The 17,860-nt window shown below is 42.6% G+C and overlaps 1 protein-coding gene across 8 annotated transcripts in view; it reads right to left on the reverse strand.

Moving 5' to 3' along the window:
* The window catches only part of MIPOL1 (mirror-image polydactyly 1), a 357,774-nt gene that overhangs the window by 79,368 nt on the left and 260,546 nt on the right, over positions 1-17,860 (reverse strand). For all 8 annotated transcript variants that reach the window (XM_025201449.1, XM_025201452.1, XM_025201472.1 and 5 more), the window contains one exon: positions 10,697-10,791. In XM_025201449.1, coding sequence (XP_025057234.1) covers positions 10,697-10,791 — 95 coding nt within the window. The remainder of the gene's footprint in view (positions 1-10,696; positions 10,792-17,860) is intronic.

Raw genomic sequence — 17,860 nt, forward strand, 5'->3', positions numbered from 1 at the left:
AGGGGGTCGGACTCGATGATCTATTGAGGTCCCTTCCGACCCTAACATCTATGAATCTATTAGATATAGTGATAACTGCCCTAAGTAGCCCCATTTCAAGATTATGAATAGCAATGTAGACACCCAAGTGCATCTTAATGAGAGGGCAAGCGTCCACCAGTTTGATGCCCATCTAAGGTCATCATTTCTCTGAAGACAGTGCACAAATTACAGGCTAATATGGCTGCTGTTTGTTTTAAAGGACTAGAACACCTCATCCTCTAGGACAGGACTGTCCAACTGGTGGCCCACAAAGGGTAAACTGGTGGCCCATAGACTCCAACCCAACTGCCACTCTACCCATTATTTTTGTGGTGGCAACTGCTGGGGTCTCCAGGCTCCCACTCCCTCCTCTGGCTTCTGGTTTCTCTGTGGGATGGGGCAGTGCAGTGGGAAGGAGTCAGGCTTCCTATGCTGAGTGTGGGGTGGGGGAGGGTGGTGGGCTGGGCATGCTGTATACTCAGGAAAGGAGAAAGACAGGTTGACTGTAGGCTGCCTGTGCAACATGTGCAGCCAGGGGGAGCTGGAATGCCCATGTGATATATGCGACTGGGAGTCAGAGGCTGTGAGTGCAGCACTGGGGGGGCAGAGCTGAGTTGCCCAGGCTGGGACGGGGGAAGGAGAAAGGAGAGAATTAGCAGGGGTCAGCCCCCAGGGTGGGAGACCCCTGGGTCTACAGCCCATGCTGCTTGTGGTCCCTAAATGCACAGAATTTGGACAGCCCAGATCCAGGACATATCACCAGGACATTCTTAAAGATGAGCAGGCTGGATTTTAGTGAGAATATAGGACTTGTGATCAAATTCTAGTGCTGGCTACTTGTATAAAAGATGGCTTCAGAAAAAGCTTAAGACTATTGCCAAGCTTAACAGCAGCCCATCATCCTGTTTGGTACACCAGGCCTTTTGTCAAAATGATGTAGTTAGTCCAGTGGCAATGCATAGGGGTTGCACGGGGGTGCACATGCACCTCCTGAGAGTACCGGTGCATCCCCCATCAGGCTGTGCTCCCTGTTTGGCTGGCAGGCAGGGGGGCAGGGGGGTGGACCAGTGCCGCCCCCCCCCCCGCGAGCGCTGGTCAGAGAACGGAACAGCCAGCAAAAGTGGCCATGCAACTTCCAGAAGTGGTCATGGGACTTCCAGAAGCAGTGCAGCTGCTTTTTGGTGAGTGAGATCGGCCACAGTGGGAACCCCACCCCCCTATCACTGACTGGTGTCAGGGGGGGCATGTGCTCCCCCTAACTCAAGAGGCACCAGTCAGCCATGACTTAGTTTGAAGTCAAGTAGAAGGCAGCATAGTTTTGTACCTTACAGACTTACCATGGTGTGTGTGTACATATAGACATATTGTACAAATATACAAGTATAAATGTCTGTGTGTATAGTGGTTTGTAAATTCCCTTTGAGGATCAGGCCTGAGACACTGGAGACAGGTGGTGTTCTGTTCTTGTCTTTGATAGATTTTTGGTGTGCACTTATTCTGGTGTGCAGTTGTTGCATGGTGTTGCCACGTATTTTCCATCAGGGCACCTGGTGTTTGGGAGGGTGGGCCACACACCAAACACGGGAGGTGCCATGGCCTCTCAGCCTGGCCAGTACCCCTCTACCCCCCCAATTTGGCACGCGGGGGCCATGGCCCCCTCCCTGCCCCTCACCCATCGCTATACCACCGAGTGGGAGAGTGATGGCAGTTAACTCCACCATGAAATTTATGGACCGGTAGGGAACCATACAGGATGGATGACATACCTTCACAGGCTGGATCTGGCCTCCAGGCTGGGGGGTTGTGCACAACTGTATCTGCTTTGATCCCACTGACTGGAACACACACCTTAAGGGTCCCTATAATTACAATACAATCTCAAAATTGTAGCTACTCAAATCAACAAAGCCAGACTCAGACCTCACTCTGATTTGCTATAATACCAACCCCAGGAGAAGGAAAACAGATTCCTTCTGATTGTCACCTACAGGATCTGGCATGATCACTTTAGACATATCATTAATGCCCTTCCTGGAAAAGGATGTCCATCTTAAAGTAGTCATGGGGGACAAACCTGTCCTGGCTTACAGGCAGCCCGGTCAACCTCAGAAGGTACATCTCAGGCAACAGACTTCCTAATTCTCAGTTTCACTGAGATGCCAGGCCTTGCAACAGAACCAGATGTTCTGTGCCCCAACATTGATACAGACCACATCATTTCTGGATGGAAAAATATTGATATGAAGTTCATTCACTTTCAACTTTACTAATGTCAGATATGCCACCACCTGCTCACAGTGCTTTTCTGCTGGCCACACTGGGCAGATGGGACAATCCCTTCGTGAAAGGATGAATTAATACCTCTCTGACATCAGCTATAGAAAGACATGCAGGCCTGTGGCAGAATATTTTAAACTCCCTGGACACTCCATTGATGACCTGAAAGTGGCTTCTTAGGAAGCAAAACTTTAAGAACTTATTTGAATGGGAAATCAAATCTCGTTACTTGGATTAGCTTCTGTGATTCCTTTGTTTCTACGGGGTAATTGCTTGTAAGTTTGCCTCTCCCAGAACTGTTCCTCCTCCCCTCTCTCCCTCTCCCTTGTGCCTACTATATTTACATTCATGGGTGACTGGTACCACCTTAGTCAGGTAGAGCATGTGCCTCCCCCAGCAACCAGTCAGCAACCGGGGGAGGGGGGGTGGTCACCCACAGCCAATCTCATCGACCAGGGGGGAGGCCCTTCTCAGCCAATCCTGTGGACTGGGGTGGGAGGAGTCCAGAAGTGGCCACGGCACTGCATCTGGTACTCCCACTTCTCAGCCAGTGCTCGCAGGGGGGGCACCAGTGCTCCTGCCCATCACCTAAGCGAGGAGCACAGCCAGTCAGGGGGTGCACCAGCACTCTCAGGGGGTGCACGTGCACCCCCGTGTACTGCCTACTGATCACCACTGTTTACATCTGTCTCTCCTTGCACACTGCTTTGCACATGCTCTTTCACAGCATCTGATGAAGTGAGTTTCAGTTCGCAAAAGCTTTTGCTTCTTTATATCTACTTTGCTTTGCCACATGTGCATGACAGGAAGTGTGCACACTAGATTCCATTGCACCTTATTGCTGGTTGGAGAGGGAGGGGCAATTCCAGGCTCCCCATACACCAGCAAGCTCCCATGTTTGGGAGCCTCACATGTCCCAGTTGAGGGACTCACAGCCACAATGCACCTTATGCACCCTTGGGGCTGAAGGATTGCTACTGCAGCAATCCTCCCTGCCCCAGGGTTGCATGGAAACCCCTGGGTCCAGAGGATAGCCACAAAATGATCTCCTCATCCTGGAGCTGAAGGATCATTGTGATCCTCCAGCTCTGGGGGTTTCCCTGCACACAGAGACCTAGGAATCATGGCAGCTGCAATCCCTAGGACTCAGGAGTGCGGGAAACCCCCAGAGCCTGGGGATCATGGTTACTGCGATCCCTACGACTTGGGAGTGTGGGAAACCCCTAGACCCTGGGGACTGTGACTGCTGTGATCCTTAGAGCTTGAGGGTTTTATGCTGGGCATGGTGCACCCCTGTGGCTGGGGCTCTGTCAGCCCCACAAGGGAGACCCTTCTACATGTGTAGATTAACGCTTGATAGCAACCAGCTATAAAGTTAGTACACATTTTCAAGGCCTATCTTTATAGCTGGTTGGAGCTTTTTATTGTGATCTTTTTACTTATTTATCTCTGCACATATAGCTGCTCTCCTGGTAATTGTGCAATTAATCAATTAATTGTGTAATACCTGTAACATGTAAAGGGAGGCTCAGTTTTACTAAGGTAGGTGGTAGATCCTACAGAACTGCTTTTCCATGATAGGTGGTTTGGTGTGCACAAGGGAAATAAACACATGAAGATGACAAATCTCTAATAAGGCTCTGTGCTAGTACTCATATTATTGAACCTGCACATCAACAAACTTCCATTTACTCACAGAATTAATCTACCCAGACAACATCTGCTTCAGGAGCCAAGTCAGGTCATTCTCTGACCCAGATGCCATGTTAATTGCTGATATGATCAAGCTAGCTAAATACTGCAGCAGGAGGTGTATTCAACTGAGTTCAAACAAAAAAAGTGACAAGAACGTTGCATTTGCACAATGCTTCCATTACCCACAAACTAAATGTAATTCTAAATGGGCAGTCTCTGAAACATGAGCCACATCCGGTTTACATTGGCGTGACCATAGATCTGACTTTGATCTTTCATGAACACTCAAATAAAAGAGTTTCTAGAGTTAGAACGTGTAATAATCCCAGTAAATTGCCTGGTCAGCCTGGGGAACATAACTCACGTGCTCCAATGTCCTTGGCTCACCATCTACTATTCAATGTCAGAATACTCTACACTAGTTTGCACTAGTTTGGTGCTTTTTATTACACATACTCCTTGGTCATGTGCAATAACATTTAATCTAGATGCCTCACCTCAGAAATGCTGTGTCCTACCTCACTACCATCATTGCTAGTGTTAAGCAATGTAGTGTTACAGTGTCACTTCAGAACCTTTATGGCACAACTCTCAAACTATTAGAGAACTTCTGTGACAATCCAGATTTACTATTCTAGGTGGATCCCTTCAATTCATCTGCAATTTGCTTGTCATTGAGGCAAGCCCTGTACTCCAACAGGCTAGATCAGAACACCAGTTATGCCAACAGATGAAACTCCCTATACTACCTAACAATGCCCTCCTCACCATATATATCTTTTGTTACATCAAAGAAAAATACCTTAAAATGCATTAAGGCTAGTGTCAATCACTCAACTTTTCAGAAATCCCTGAATTTAGGTTGCTTCTCTAATTTGATTTGGTCATCAGGTGAATACATATATTACATGCTAGCTTTAATTACATGATCATATGCTACTTCATTTTCTGAAGGACTTTAATCTGGAGCAGAGGAAGACCTGACCACAAGCTTCCCTTCTACTTTCCTCCACAGTCAGCTCTGAAAAGGCCCAAACTCCCAACCAACTATGCAGCTATCTACTTACAGACTTGAAATCTGGCATTTTCAGATTTATTAATATTCTTGAGGAAGTTGAATGGAAAATCCTAAAAGCAACTCTGCCGCACCATATGAAATACTATTTCAGTTTATTTGATGAATGTGTCTTTGAATGAAAATAAAGGGACTTGATTGTACAAAAGTGACAGATTTTGCAATTGAAAATTATGCAGTGGAAAGAAATATATACGATCAAATTCAAACAGTAGAGCCATCTGACAAGATGGTAGTAATGTAACACTCCTACATACTTCAGAACTGATTATTCTAATACATCCTTCTTGGGTCACCCAAGTTTCTATGATTTGCATTAATCCTCAGGCTAAAGAATACAGTTGTGAAAGAATTACAATAGCTAAATTGGGAACACTATAGCTCCTAACTGTTATGCAAATTGTGGCTTCAGACGTACATTTTCAAGTTATGCACCAGAAACTGAAATTTGGCTTTTGAGCCACAATATAAAAAGAACAAACACACAGGCAGGGAACTTGCCTAACTTCATTCTGAGCCAACTTTCCTTGGCTTCTACAGCTGAATTAGATCCTGATTTTTTTCATATCTTTTCTCTTTTAAAGGAGACTGAAATTAAGGTTTTGCTGACCCTGACTTTCAGAAAACTGACACTTATGCTGAAATGCATGAGCAGCCTTTGTCCTTCAAAAAATATTTTTAATTTGCTTTTGGAGGGCTATGTTCTTTTCCTCCATGAAACTCCTTTTCTGCTGGGTACTGTTTTGTATCTCATCTATAGGGGAGCACAACCTACAATAGAGGCTTCTGGCAGAGAAAAAAGACTAACGTCTTCAAACAGCAGCTACCACATGGCAATATTGCTCTCAGAGAGGCGTACTGTGCGCATGTTCAGTGCCAGTTAGGTTATAAAGCCTCCCATGAGAGGTGAATTAACTCCTCTCTTTCATATTTCACATGAAGCCAACTGCCTTTGTCCTCCTTCCTCGTGGCCCTTTGATGTGCTGGAGGGGAAGCAAGGTCAAGAGGGTTGTACAAGCAAGTTTCTTCTTTCCCAGATTCTCCTTGTGTGCAAAAGTGGGGTACTCAGTACTTCCCCTGCCCTTTTGTGAATAGGGTCATAGGTGGAAAAAAATCACCTTTATGTAAGTATATGAACATATACCCACTCCCAACTAGATAAACATACCTACACGGAATCACTGCACACTATGTGGTAGCATATGTGTTAACATTGGGCCACGTTACTTTTCCCCAAATTTCCTGTTCTTGAGTCAACTCATTATTTGAAACAACCAAGTTTCCTTTACAGTTGCAGAGGAAAACTTGAAAATAGGAACGTGTGTTCCTCTCACACTGTCCCTATGCCATTGTTTGCCATATCCCCTGCTCTTGTCAGGAGCCCTTTGTATGTATCTTCGGCTTTCCCCAGCCCGCAGTTCTCCTTGTGTCAGAATCCCCCATTCTCTCCTTTCTGCCAGGGTGCTGTCCCCCATCTATGCTTTACTTTTCCCTTCCCCCCCCGTGACAGAACCTCTGTGTACACCTCCCATTATTCCCATCATTTTCATTTTTCGTTCTTGGGAGAAAGTCTTTCAGGATATCAACATCTTTGAAGTGTTGGGAGAATTGGCAGAGCTGAGATGAGGGGGTATGCTGTCATGTTAGAAATTGTTAAAGGGTGATTCTTTGATCTGTGCTAGAGATGGATGGCTCTGGTACACAGATGGGCTCCACATGTTTGTCATTTCCCTTTTCTAGTTTTTCCAAATGTCAACCAAAATAAAGACAGTTCTGTACAGTGATATCTAGAATATTCTCTGAAATATTTAAATTGATGAGATGCTACCATTCAATTGCATTACAGATAACACAAAAGCAGATAAAGAAAGAAATGCTAAGGTTGAGTATCAGGTTTCTTTTTGCGTGGCCAAAAATAAACTTAAATGTATTTTTCTTTTAATTTCATCATTTCAAGCTGATCTTATTGTGTTTTTTTAGGACTAGCCAGTGGTTTTTGAAGACTTGGAAATGCCAGTTCTGTATCTCTTAAATACCTTGGCCACTTTCACTTGCGCTCTGTTCCCCAATACATCGCCCGCATGGCAGAGTTCTAACATTCCAAATCCGTGGGCAGCTCCAAATAGCTGACGTTCAAATAAAACCAGCCTTCTACCATTTTCTTTCCTTTCTTAATTCCCAAATTTGGGATTCTTTCCTCACTTCTTGCTTTCTGCCTTAAAAAAGATGCTATCCAAAATTAGCTATATTTTTTAAAGTCTCGGATCAATTCATATGATACCTCACAATTTTTTGCAAAATGACATAACCAATTTCTAACATCTGAGAAAGGAGACCTTACTCCTTCAGTGAAACACAAAAAAAGAGGTCTAGCCCTGGCAGGATGCAAGGTAATGAAAGTAAAACTAGTTAATGTTATGTATAGACAAGCAGTTCTAGAAGATCCTTGTGATCCCTCCCAACCTTTCGATACTATGACTATAGTTTACTTGTAAAGGTTTTTTAACTATATTAGCTGTACGTTTTCCTCAAAGAACCTGTTGGACTCATGGTAACTAGTCTGATTATAGTGGGTCAGAGGAAAAAAGTAGCATTAATAGATATTTTAAAAACTCTTAATATGTTACACATGCAGTATACAAGAGTCTGTTATCAAGATTTTACTGATGTTCTAGTATTAGCTTGAGAAGATCTGCAAAATATACTCATTGTTTTAGTATCTTCAAAGCATTAGCGCTTTTCAAATTCAAAGAATTGCTTCAAATCCCCAAACATTTCAAGTTAATGCATATGCATATTTCTTTTTTGTATGTGTAACTGTGCTTGTCTCCACGGTTTGGTCACTTCCTTAGAAAGTTTAATGCCAGGGTTGACACAGGCCAACATAAACTGGAAGCTTTTAAAGAACAAGGTGGTTATGAGAGCGACAAGAGGGGAAGATTTTTAGAGAATGTTTTCAAAATGCTTTTCTTGGTGTGCATTTTTTACATTCAGCCATGGGAGTGAAACAGAGTAAGAGGGGAGAGAGGTTTGTAAATGGCTCAAAATCTTAACATTTTTGCTAAGCTTTCAAGTAAATTTTACATTGTGCCAAGGTTGTAATTTTCCTTTTTTTCCCCCCTCCTGTATAGCTCTTCCTCATTTTACCACATAAAAATGAGAGGCAAAAAAGTTAATGTCATACTCCCAACTCACCTCCTGATGAACCTGTGTTCCACGTGATAACAGAAAACTTCATATGTGGGATTACTATCAACTACACCAGACTGTACGTTGGGAAAACTAGACGCACCCTCCAGCAAAAAATTATAGAACATTAAAGTACTAGTATCAGTTATTAGGCATATTAAATCTTGTTTTGTTGGCAGCACACAGTAGGATTTAGTTAGTGTTTAATTATTTCAGTTTGCATCTTCTCTCAACAATAGGAAATATAAGGAAGCATTGAAAATCAGCAGAGACTTAGGCATACTTTTTATTAGAGAAGAGGATGTCATTATTATGCTGGCTGAGCCTTGGAATGTAGTGTTACTGGTTTGTGACCCAAAAAGAAAAAAAAAAGATCATGTACTGAACATGACTCTGACTGCTGTAAATTTTAAAAGCTCTTCCTTAGAGTAGTTTTTCAGGCCTAGTTTAATACATCTGGCTAGTCACCACAGTGTGAGTTCTTTTATTTCCCAAAGAGAAACAAGGGTGAAAATGCAGACATTTTCGATTTAACATCCGGGAATAAATTTAAGCTCTTTTTATTCTTTATTATTATTTTGACTTTTGCAAAAGTGTTATTGTACTCTTAAAAGCTGTTTTACAAGCTTTTCTGGATGACACATATGTATGCATTGGGAACCCAGCTCTAAATGTACTAGAAAAAACAATGCTTTGGGACATAAAGGTATAAAGAAAATTACAAAGCCTTTTACTCTAACCTTATAAAAGGATCTATAACCTAGTTACTAATGACACCAAAAACTCTCAGACAAGATGATGATATTTTTATTCAAATATACATTTTGAATATATAATGAACAGTCCTTGCAAAGGTGTATAAAGAAATTTCCACTAAATCATTGCCAGTTGAAATTAAAGGCCAGAAGTTAACTATAATACTGATATTTGCAAGTAAGCATGATTCATGTTACAGAGAATTAAGTATTTGTATCAAGAGACCATGGCCTAATAATTGCTGCCATGAAACTTTTTATGTTGGAAAGCGAAGTGTTGTCAGTGAGCTATATGTGCAATAAAAGTTTATGTAAAGGTTTTCTGAGACTAAAATATGCAAAGTTTGAGCCTGAATTTTTGAAACACCATGACAAAAAAATCTAGCTATTTGTACAATTTTGTAAATCATTTTTAATATAATAATTCTGACTTACTAATGCATATCTAGAATTTTTTTTATTAAGTGCTGGGCAAATTTGTAAAAAGCAATAGTGAGAGATTGCTTGGCCTTTCCATTAACTTATAATAAAGGGGGAGGTTTTTAAAAATGCCTCCAAGATATAAGAACTCAAGTCATTTCTAAAATGTTTCCCCTAAAATTTTTAATAAATATAAGGAGCATGGGCAGCATTAAGGACTAACAGAAATCTGCACATGTTGTCACCATCTTAACTGTATCATTGTCTGGAAGCACTGAAAACACAAACAATGCACATTCAGTTGTTGCACAATATTTTTATTTGCAACTAATTAGTGCACTGTTTGCTTTAAGTGAAAAAAAGTATTTGTGCTGGACTTGATTATTTCAACAGCTCACATACCTTGTCATAACTATATGCTGAACTTTTAGATTTCTACTTTTCTGCTTGTAATGTAGCCAAAATTTTTTCATCTAACCTGTTGCCATTGCCATAGCCAAATTAATGAGGAAATCAGGATGAAGAGAAAATAGTAACACAACTGCTCTCCATAAAACAACCTAACTCTTTCACCAGACCACACAGAGGTTCCTTTAGAGACTAAACAAATCCAGTGATCCATGGAGGTGTTTGTCATAGCCCTCAGAAACTAAGGAGAGAATGGCTGTCACCTCCATTATATAAAATATAAGAAAGTAAAACATGCATTATGTAGCAATCTAGAGAAGAAAACATTGATCTAGAATTCAGCAGACTTTGCGTTTGTTAAATAAAGCCAAGTGCAAACAACCACAAAATATACTCATAGTCAGTTGGTTCTTTTTGTCCTTACATTTTGAAGTGAATGTGTTGCTGTACCACAAATTTTTATCAAGAATGTTTCAAGATTATTACTGCCCAGAGACAAAAATGGCAATAAGCATCAGAACTATAAAAATGAAATAGTATTATTAGCCACAGAACTTTTCCTAGAAAAAGATACTTTGTTCAAATAACATTCTTTGATTCATTGACAAAAGACCTTAATCTTAGGGGATGGGACCTAGAAATACCAGTGTGAACTTGGTGAGCAGAAAAGGAGGAAATCTAGAAGAAGAGTTTGTCAACTACATCTTTGGATTTAAGGCTTTGATTCATCAAGATACTAACATATGTTCCTAACACATACCTATCTAATAGGATCATTTCCTCCCTTACAGTTAGGATGCCACACAGAAAATTTCCCCTATAAGTCATTGACTTACAACAGTATGAATTATTTTACCTGTAATAAACTCGCAGAGTCTGGATTTCTTCTTCTAGTTTTTGACACTGGTGAACAGCAGCCTCTCTCTCTTGCTGCAGAGTTGCCAACTTCACCTGAAAACAGATAATTGGTAATTATTTTAGAGAAACCTACTGTAGTCTTTTCAACACAATACAGCAAACGTTGAGTGTCAATTTCAGCTGTATTGAATGTTGTATTATATATAAATTTTACTATTTTGTAACATTGTTCATTTGGTCTTTCAGTAAGACTTTATTTATTTATTCTACTAGTCTAATAGTGTGAAAATAGCATAATCTTTCACTGGATAGTGTTCTAAATATGATCCCTCAAATTCTCTAAAAAACAGTTCTCATCATTCATTTCTTCTTCATTTTATCTTGCTGTTTGTCAACAAACACATTCACATGACATTCAAGGTGATTAACCTTGAACCAAAGTACCAATTTAGAGTGGTAAACATGGGCATTGACCATGCAGTGCTATGGCCTCAGAGAAGATTGGGAGAAATAAATACTCGCATAGGTTTAATGTGGTTCCACAGCTTAATCACCAAGAATTTTAAAAATCCAGTTCTAATAGTGATAGAGAACTCTCAGGAGTATCCAGTGTTCATACAATTTATTTAATAAATCACAGGAGGATTAGCTGATTTAACCAGAAATCAGACTGAGCTTGCACTTCATATCCATATCATTTCAATTTTTTTTCTTGCATTGTACAGTGATCAGCTCTTGCAGGTCAATCAAATGCACAACATATAGGACACAAAACCAAAAATACTTGTGCAGCTATCTAATGTATTAGATGTGAATTCTGCCACTGGTGGCACCTACCACATTTTTCATACTACAAAAAAGCTTCTCAATGAATTCAAGACTTGATACATGAGAAGAATAAAACATGTTATTATTTTAATATTTAGAAGGGCCCCCTTAGCTTTAAAGTAAATAGAAAAAGGCAACGCAGCATGACTCCTTAGGCTAGGGACAGCAGTTACACATAAACCGGTTTAAGTGATCAGAAACTGGTTTAAACCTGTAACAAAATAGAAGTTCAGTGCACCTAAATCAGTTTCAAAATGGCTGAAACTGGTTTAAGATAAACCTGGTTAAATGTAGTCAGACTTAACTGATTTGGGTCAAACTGGTTTATGAAACTTCTGTCCCTGACCCCTTCCTGGTTCAAGTTAAATCAGAGTCCCCAGCTTGCTTTCCAGCCCTGGGCTTGGCTATGCTGTCTCTTCCAGCAGAAAAGGGTTGGGGGGCAGGAGGAAGGGACTGCCCCCAACCCCCAACACACACCAGGCAAACCCCAGCTGGGGTTTGGGGCCAGGGAGGTGGGTTAAACCTGCTTTCCCCTGGGTACAGAGCTGCCCTCCTGCTAAACTTACTGAAACTTACTACTGGCTGTGACTGTGGACTACAAATCCCAGAGGCACCTGGAAGCAGGAAGAGGAAGTGATGAGCAGCCCTAGAGAGTCCTGCTGCTCTGATTCTGGACTGCAAATCCCTGAAACCTTGGGGGCAGCAGGAAGAGGAAGTGAACATACTGCCAATGCTGGCTATGTGCCGAAGAGCCATGCTCTAGCGCCCCTCCCCCTGCTTCTGGCCTGAGCCACTGCAGGCATGTGGCTGCATTTCCTGAATCAAAAGTAAATGTGTGTTCAGGTGTTTCTCAGTTTAATTTCTGCAGTTTAGACTAACCTGCAAAGACTGACTCAATTCAGTCTCCCACTGTTTGACTGTTTGTACTTAGCCTTATAGACTAAATTGCTTAACTTCAGAATAATGTGGCTAACTACCTCTCCCTAAAGTAAATGGTGTTAATCTCTCAATTACAATACTTTATAGCTAAAAGGCAATGTACTTGGAACTGGAAATCTGTAACTCCTGGCAATAAGAGGTTAAAATATTCTGCAAGCAAGCCATTTAGGTCCTGAGCCTGGTGCTGCGTATAGCTTTGCAAACAGAATTCACAGAACATAAGAATGTTAGCCAAACCAGGCTATTTTCTATAATTATATTGTACTATAGGTGAAACAACATTCTTAAAAATTGGAAAAACATGCTTGAATCAAAGTAGGTGGTTTGTTCTACAGGCCAATAATTAACATCCTTGCCAATTTTCAGTGTACTGTGAAGTGCGATTGAAATGGTAGACTGGAAGGAAATGTTTGCAGCAGACACACCTACTCTCAGAGAGATTAACGGCTAGTCTCTTTAAAGAAGTATCACAAAAATACCCCTAGCATTCAACTCGCATTTTTCAGGATAAAGGTCAGAAGACATTGAGGCCTGAGACTCTTACTTATGCCAGTTTGTACTGGAATAACTCCACTGATTTCCCTGGGGCATTACCTGTCTTACTCTACAGAAAATGAGAGGAGAATCAGGCTTGTTAGATTCAATATTCTCAACCACAACAAAAACAGAAAAATAATAAGCATGTTGCTAATCTCCTAGCTGTGCATGCATTTCATTTGGATAGACATTGGGCAACAGGGAGAAAGTAAGAAAAAAATACCAGACTGGGATTTTATCTGTGGTATGTCACCATCAGTGTCAGAAGTGCTAGATAAGAAGCCTGCTGTAGTTTAAAAAAACTGAAAGACTTTTAATATATAGTAAATAATTTTATAACATTTTCTATTGAGTTATGAACAAATCCCCAGAGAACTCATGACTAACAATAACTACAGCTATTGGGGATTTTTTTTACAAGATTTTGTTTTCCTTGGCAAATGCTGGTTTGTGGGAAACAAACCTTTTTACAATAATACCAGTTTTGATTAATCAGTGGAGGTGGCTCTTAGGTGTATGAGGGAGAGATTCTAAGAGTCTCATTTCTGTTTGAAGAATTAATACAAATGTTGACATTTCAAAGTTTTTCACAAAACAATATATTTCTCTTCCAACCAGCTCTAAAAAACAATGGAAAAGGCAGTTTACATTGTAATAGAACAGTTGCACTTAAAAATCTGAATTTAACTTAATCCTCACATACTGGGATTAAAGTAGTTACAACTTTAATAAGGAAACTTAGATAGTGACTTTTCTGCTGTTACGTTTGTTTCAAGATATTTAAGAACATACTGCTGCATGTCTTTCTAATCCCACAGGTTAGAAAAATACAAGAGTTCTAACAAAGGAATACAAAGAGTTAAACAAGCATTTATCCTTTACTAATTACTATGAGGCCAATCCTGATCGCTCTCAACTGCAATCAAAGTCAATGGAAGGTAAGAATATAGAGCATCTTACAAGTTTGGGCTCGAGAACGTAAAATATGACTTTCCATTTTGTTTAAATGCTGTTTTTAAGAATTAAGAAGGGGGGAAACATTCCATGAGCTAGTATAGTACTGATGGTTGGGCAACAGAGGTGTGTACTGAACTCCTTCAGCACCCTGGGCTGAGGGAGGTGGGGGATTATCCCAAACACCAGAGAGCAGAGGAAGTGGGGGAATGGAGAGTGGAGTCTTACCTGCCCCTACTCTCCGTACTCTGGTAGCAACTACTACTGATGCAGCTCTTACTGTAGCAGCATGGGCTTAGGCTATTGCAGCTTGGGGACAGACTCGTCACAAACCAGCTGCGGCAGCACCATGGTGCAGGCTCCCTGAATGCTGCTGTGGTGACTCATTCACTCCCTCTTCTCCAATATACTACTGAACGCAAGGCTGTGCCTACCTGGCTTTTTATGCCCAGATGGTGCAGAGGTGTACCTCCTGTGGCAGACTCTCAGGGTGGCAGAGGAATGCCATTCTGGTGCTTCCTCTGAGTTAGTGCCCAGAGCTGATGCTTTGCTTGCCCATTCCAGTTATGCTACTGTTTAGAAAGCTGCACCCAGAAAATTCCACAAGTGTCCCTGACAAAGGTGTACTGACAAAGGATGTGGCGTACACAGGGACACAGGATGGATTCAGAGAGCGCCTTTTTAGACCTTACACTGTAAGCTGAATAAATGTTAATCGGCTTAGTGTTGTTTGGCTTAATGAAGCAGTCACACAGAAGAATGCAAAACCTGCTCTGACTGTCCTTCATCTGCACAGCTGAGGCTTACCACTAGAGGCTTGGTGAGCAGGGGCAGAACTAGAGGCAGGATGCACTTGCTGCTTCCATAGGGCCGAGAGCAGGCCCACCACTGTCTCCATGGGCGACTGGTGCCTCCTGAGTTGGGGGGGGGGAGCACGTGCCTCCCCAGTGACCAGTCAACAACTGGGGGGGAGTCCCCCCATGATCTCACCGACTGGGGATGGGTCCCCCGCAATCAATCATGCCAACCCGGAAGCCCAGAAGTCCCAGCGGCACTCCTCCTGCCTGGCCCCCCTGCCGGTCACCTAAGTGGGGAGCGCTCGCTGTCAGGGGGTGCACCGGCACTTTCAGGGGGTGCACGTGCACCCCCATGCACCCCCTACATATTGCCCCTGACTGTGTCAATGGCAGTGAGACCAGAGACTCTCTGGGACACTCTGATTTCACTGAAACCAACACAGCAGCTCTGCACTCCCAGAGGACAGCAAGTTGCCCGGCTCCCAGCACGTGTTAGGGGAAGTGAAAGGAGTTTTTCTCCCCAAGGTTGCTGCTCTCTGGGAGACCCAGGCTCTGCTTCACCCAGGCAGGGTGTCCCTGGCTCCACGCATGGGTGGAAGGGATTTCCTCCCCTACCTGCCACCCCTGTGCTTGCTGCAGCCCTGAAGTCGATTGCTTTGCCTGGTGGCAGCAGCAAGCCAATCCTTCCCCCAACATATGCAGGGAGCTGGGGATTGTCTGCCCAACCACAGGCAACCTGGATCTCCTGGTCAGCAGCAAGCAGGGGGTGCACGAATTCCCCATGCTTGCTGATTCCTGGCAGACTGGGCTTGTGCTGTGGGGGGGATCCCTGGTTCTCTGCACTTGTGCAGGGAAGGACCAACTCACTGCTCCTACCCGGTAGAGTGAGAGACTCCAGGGATGCAGCAAGCATGGGAGAGGTGGAAAATCCCCTCCATCCATATACAAAGCCAGGGATATTCTGCCTGGATGGAGCAGAGCCCAGGTCTCCCAGAGAGCAGCAAGCGAGGGGGTGGGGATCCCCACCCCTTCTTGCAGGAAGCTGGGGACACCCTGCCCAGCCACAAGCAGCCTAGGTCTCCTGTGCAGCAGCAAGCAGGAGGTGGGGTGTTTCCCCCATGCTTGCTGCTTCCTGGAAGACTGGGGCTATGCTGTGGCCAGGCAGAGGATCCCTGGCTCCCTGCACTTGTGTGGGGAAGGATGGGGCAGTATCCTTTTGCTCTACCCAGCACAGGGGGTGAGCTCTGGAGAAAAAAGGATCAGGCCCCTCAGAGCTCAGTCAGTGCACAGCCAGGTGGCAGCTCACCTTCTGTGCTACTGCTGGCCTGGCTCCTGGCCCACAGGGTGCTGCCTGAGCTCCAAGGGGCCCAATCCTTTTTATCTCTGGAGTTTGCCCCTGTGCCACCAGCAGCAGGAAGAGAGCTGGTCCAAGCAGCAGCAGGAGGCACCGTGGCCACTGGGTACCTTGTGGGGCAAAGCATCATCATAAGTGGCCTTGCTGCGTCGTGTCCCCACACACTTTGAATCAGGAGCGGGTCACTGCATTCTGGGATACGGGAAGACTTCAACTTGGGTGTAATAGCTGTAGGAAGTGGTCACACAGTAATAGAAAATGAACAAAAATTAGGCAGATTGGAGATAATCCTGCCCTGGAGTGGTGTAACTTTAAAATGAATAATGAGTACTTTAAGCTACTTAAAAGGTGTTAATTTGCGACCTGTCCAGGGTTTAAGAGCTCCAGAAGCTGCCTAAAATTACTGTGCAACAAAGCCCCAATTTTCCTGGGTCACTGAGTCCATTCCCCTGGCTATGTAGGAACCACATTACACAAACCCTTTCAAAGACTAAACAAGCTCCATCTTAAAAGCTAGTTAAGATTTCTTGCCCCTCTCCAAAGCACACCTTTTTGAGGCTTAGAAACTTTCTTCTAATTTCCAGCCTAAATTTATTCATGGAAAATTTCATAGCACATTTGTTTTTGTGCCAACACTGCCCTTTTTCCTAAATAGCTCTTCAGCCTCCCTGGTGCATTCCCCTCTGAGGTATTCAGCTTTTGTTTTGCTACGCTAACCAAGACAAGATCTTTTAGTCTTCTTGTACAACACACCTTTCCATTATCCCAATCGACCTAACAGCCTTTTTCTGCACTTGTTTCAGTTGAATTCATTTTTCTTGAACTTGGATGACCAGAATTGTACATAATCTTCTAGGTTTGGGACACTGGGATTAATGATTTTCCTACCTCTATGGTAAATAATGTGTCTGCCACATGTTAGAATCACATTTGCCTTTCTCTTAGCTGTATCACATTGGCATCTCATAGTAATCCTTTGATCTAGTACATCTACGTCATTCTCTTCCTCAGTTGTTTCTAACTGATGAGCTTCAAATTTATATCAGAAGTTCCTGCTATTACCCTCTACAGGCACAGTTTTGCCATTGGTACTATTGAATTTAATTCCATTTCTATTATCCACTCCTTAAGGTCACCTGGTTTTTCCTTTATGATATCCTTTTAATAATGCCCATTGTCATCTCCTCTTAACCAATTACTTAGTCACATTATAATTTGTGTACTAATCCCTGTCTTCTCCATTTTAACTAATCATTTTCATGTGGCACTGTACTTTATTTAATTTCAGCTAGGTTACATCCATCACATTTCCCTTGTCTAAAACTCATATACCAAATGAAAGATACCAAATTACCCTACTTTGGGGGAACACAATGCATTTTATCCAAGTCTTTAATTATTCTTTCCTTTTCCTTTAAAAATGATTCTAAAATGTGCAGAATGTTGAAATCAGTCTAACCAGCCTGTTGTTATCACAGCCATCTTTTTAAATCTCCTTCCTAAACATAGGTACTGCAAGTACTGTTCTCTTAAAAGTTTTCCCATAATGTATAGGTTTGTTTGTTTTGTTTTAACATATGATGATTTATTTATAGGCTCAGTCATTTATATTCCCTATAGTTGAAGAGTGAGAAAAGATTCATAGATTTATAGATGCTAGGGTCGGAAGGGACCTCAATAGATCATTGAGTCCGACCCCTTGCATAGGCAGGAAACAGTGCTGGGTCTAGATGACCCCAGCTAGATGCCTATC

Source organism: Alligator sinensis, unplaced genomic scaffold (assembly GCF_000455745.1).
Source record: "Alligator sinensis unplaced genomic scaffold, ASM45574v1 scaffold280_1, whole genome shotgun sequence".
NCBI classification, from domain to species: domain Eukaryota; kingdom Metazoa; phylum Chordata; order Crocodylia; family Alligatoridae; genus Alligator; species Alligator sinensis.